Raw genomic sequence first — 1,679 nt, forward strand, 5'->3', positions numbered from 1 at the left:
GGGTTTTTTCAGACAAAAAGAAACTATGTAGTCTGTTTTGCAGAGAAGTCACGTGTTTACAGAAAGACCTCTGCAAATTGTTCCAGCATCAGATATCCTAAAGTTTCCTTAACTCATTAGCATCTTAAATTTCCCTCCTCTGGGGAGGTCCAAACAGCCATTTTTAGATCATGCGATGTATGTACTAACATGTATACATGCTATACATGCGCCTTAAAAGAACACACTCGTTACAAATAAACCCTGACCTTCCGCCCTCCTGTGTATAACGTCTCCATGAGCACTGAGCTCGGGGAGACCCTGCTCTGGGAGTCGTCCCCGCTGTTCTCCATCGCTCGTGCAAGTGATAAACCTTTCTTCCCCTGCTTCTGCCTTGGTTGTGCTTTTCGGCTCTGCAGTCACCAAGACATGAACCCACTGAGTTCAGTTCACAGCCTCTCCCTAGGAGCAGAGGGCTGTGGGAAGCCTGGATAAGCAAAACTAGCAGAGGAGACTTCCAGAAGGAAGATACAAGGAGGAAAAAAAATAGACCTAACAGGGGCCTGCTTGTAAATCTCAATGCAAAGCATGGAGGCCGATCAACCCAAACACGATTGTTTCTCATAATGAATTCGTGTAAGAGATGGGGTGGCTGTGCCAGCCTTTAAAGTGGGTGCAGGATGGGTGGGCCCTCGTGCAGGGTCGGATCTTGAGGCTCCAGCAGAGCTGCCCTCTCCCTGGGCTCAGGGGGACATCAGGTGTTGTCTGGGGACGGCGGCTCTTCTGTGCTCAGCTCCACGTCCTCCGTCAGCGCGCTCTGGAGCACTTCTCTGAGAGGCTTCCGGCCCCGCTGTTGCCTCTGCCTTCCCATGAAGAAGTAAATGAGGGGGTTGACCCCGCTGTTCAGGGCGGAGAGGAGATGGAAGACGGGCAGCACAACGTCATAATAGGGGAAGGAGGGGGAGAGCCTGTCGGCCAGCAAGCCTGCGCCGAGAGGCAGACCGAGCAGCAGGAAGGCCAGGACCGTGAGAAGGACGATCCTGGAGAGCCTGGCGGGCTGTCTCCGCATGGAGAAGCACTGCACCCTGATGAGCAGAACAAGGCTGGACACACAGAGCACCAGAAAGGTAAGGAAGAACATCCCATTATAGACCAAGTTTACTACATCACACGAGAAGTCCACAAAGTGGACACACAAGAACACCAAGATCCCCGGACACAATGACAGCCCCCAAATCAGAGCGCACGCGATGGCCGAGAGCTGCGCCGGGCGGCGGCACCTGTACCAGATGGGGAAGAGCACGGACAGACAGCGCTCGACGCTGACGGCCATCAGCAGACTCAGACCCCCCAGGTAAGAAGAGAAGGTGACCCCTCGTATGAGCACATTGAGCACAGCTACGGAGCGATTTAAAACCAAAAGTAGGAACCTGACGCTTTTGCAGAAGAGGAAGGCGAAGTCGGCACCGGCCAAGTTGAGGATGTAGACGGAAAAGGGGTTCCTCTTGATGCGGAACCCGAGCAGCCAGATGACCGTCCCGTTCCCCACCAACCCACAGAGGCTCACGAGCACAATCGCAAGGAAGAGAGCGTTCTCGTAAGCGGAAAAGGCGTGGGCCCCATCCACACTCGTGCCGTGTGCTGTTGCGTTCGCCGCCGTTGGTAACTCAGACCCGTTGTTCGGGTGTGACGGCCAGGGC

General features: G+C 54.6%; 1 protein-coding gene across 1 annotated transcript; it reads right to left on the bottom strand.

The window, feature by feature from the left end:
* Nucleotides 1-733: 733 nt before the first annotated feature.
* On the bottom strand, nucleotides 734-1,620 carry LOC124234205 (mas-related G-protein coupled receptor member X4-like; the record flags this gene model as incomplete). Its single annotated transcript, XM_046651449.1, has 1 exon — nucleotides 734-1,620. A coding segment is annotated over one exon (887 nt), but the record flags the coding sequence as incomplete, so codon positions are not given.
* Nucleotides 1,621-1,679: the final 59 nt, after the last annotated feature.

The sequence above is a fragment of the Equus quagga genome, unplaced genomic scaffold (genome assembly GCF_021613505.1).
Source record: "Equus quagga isolate Etosha38 unplaced genomic scaffold, UCLA_HA_Equagga_1.0 73109_RagTag, whole genome shotgun sequence".
Lineage (NCBI taxonomy): Eukaryota > Metazoa > Chordata > Mammalia > Perissodactyla > Equidae > Equus > Equus quagga.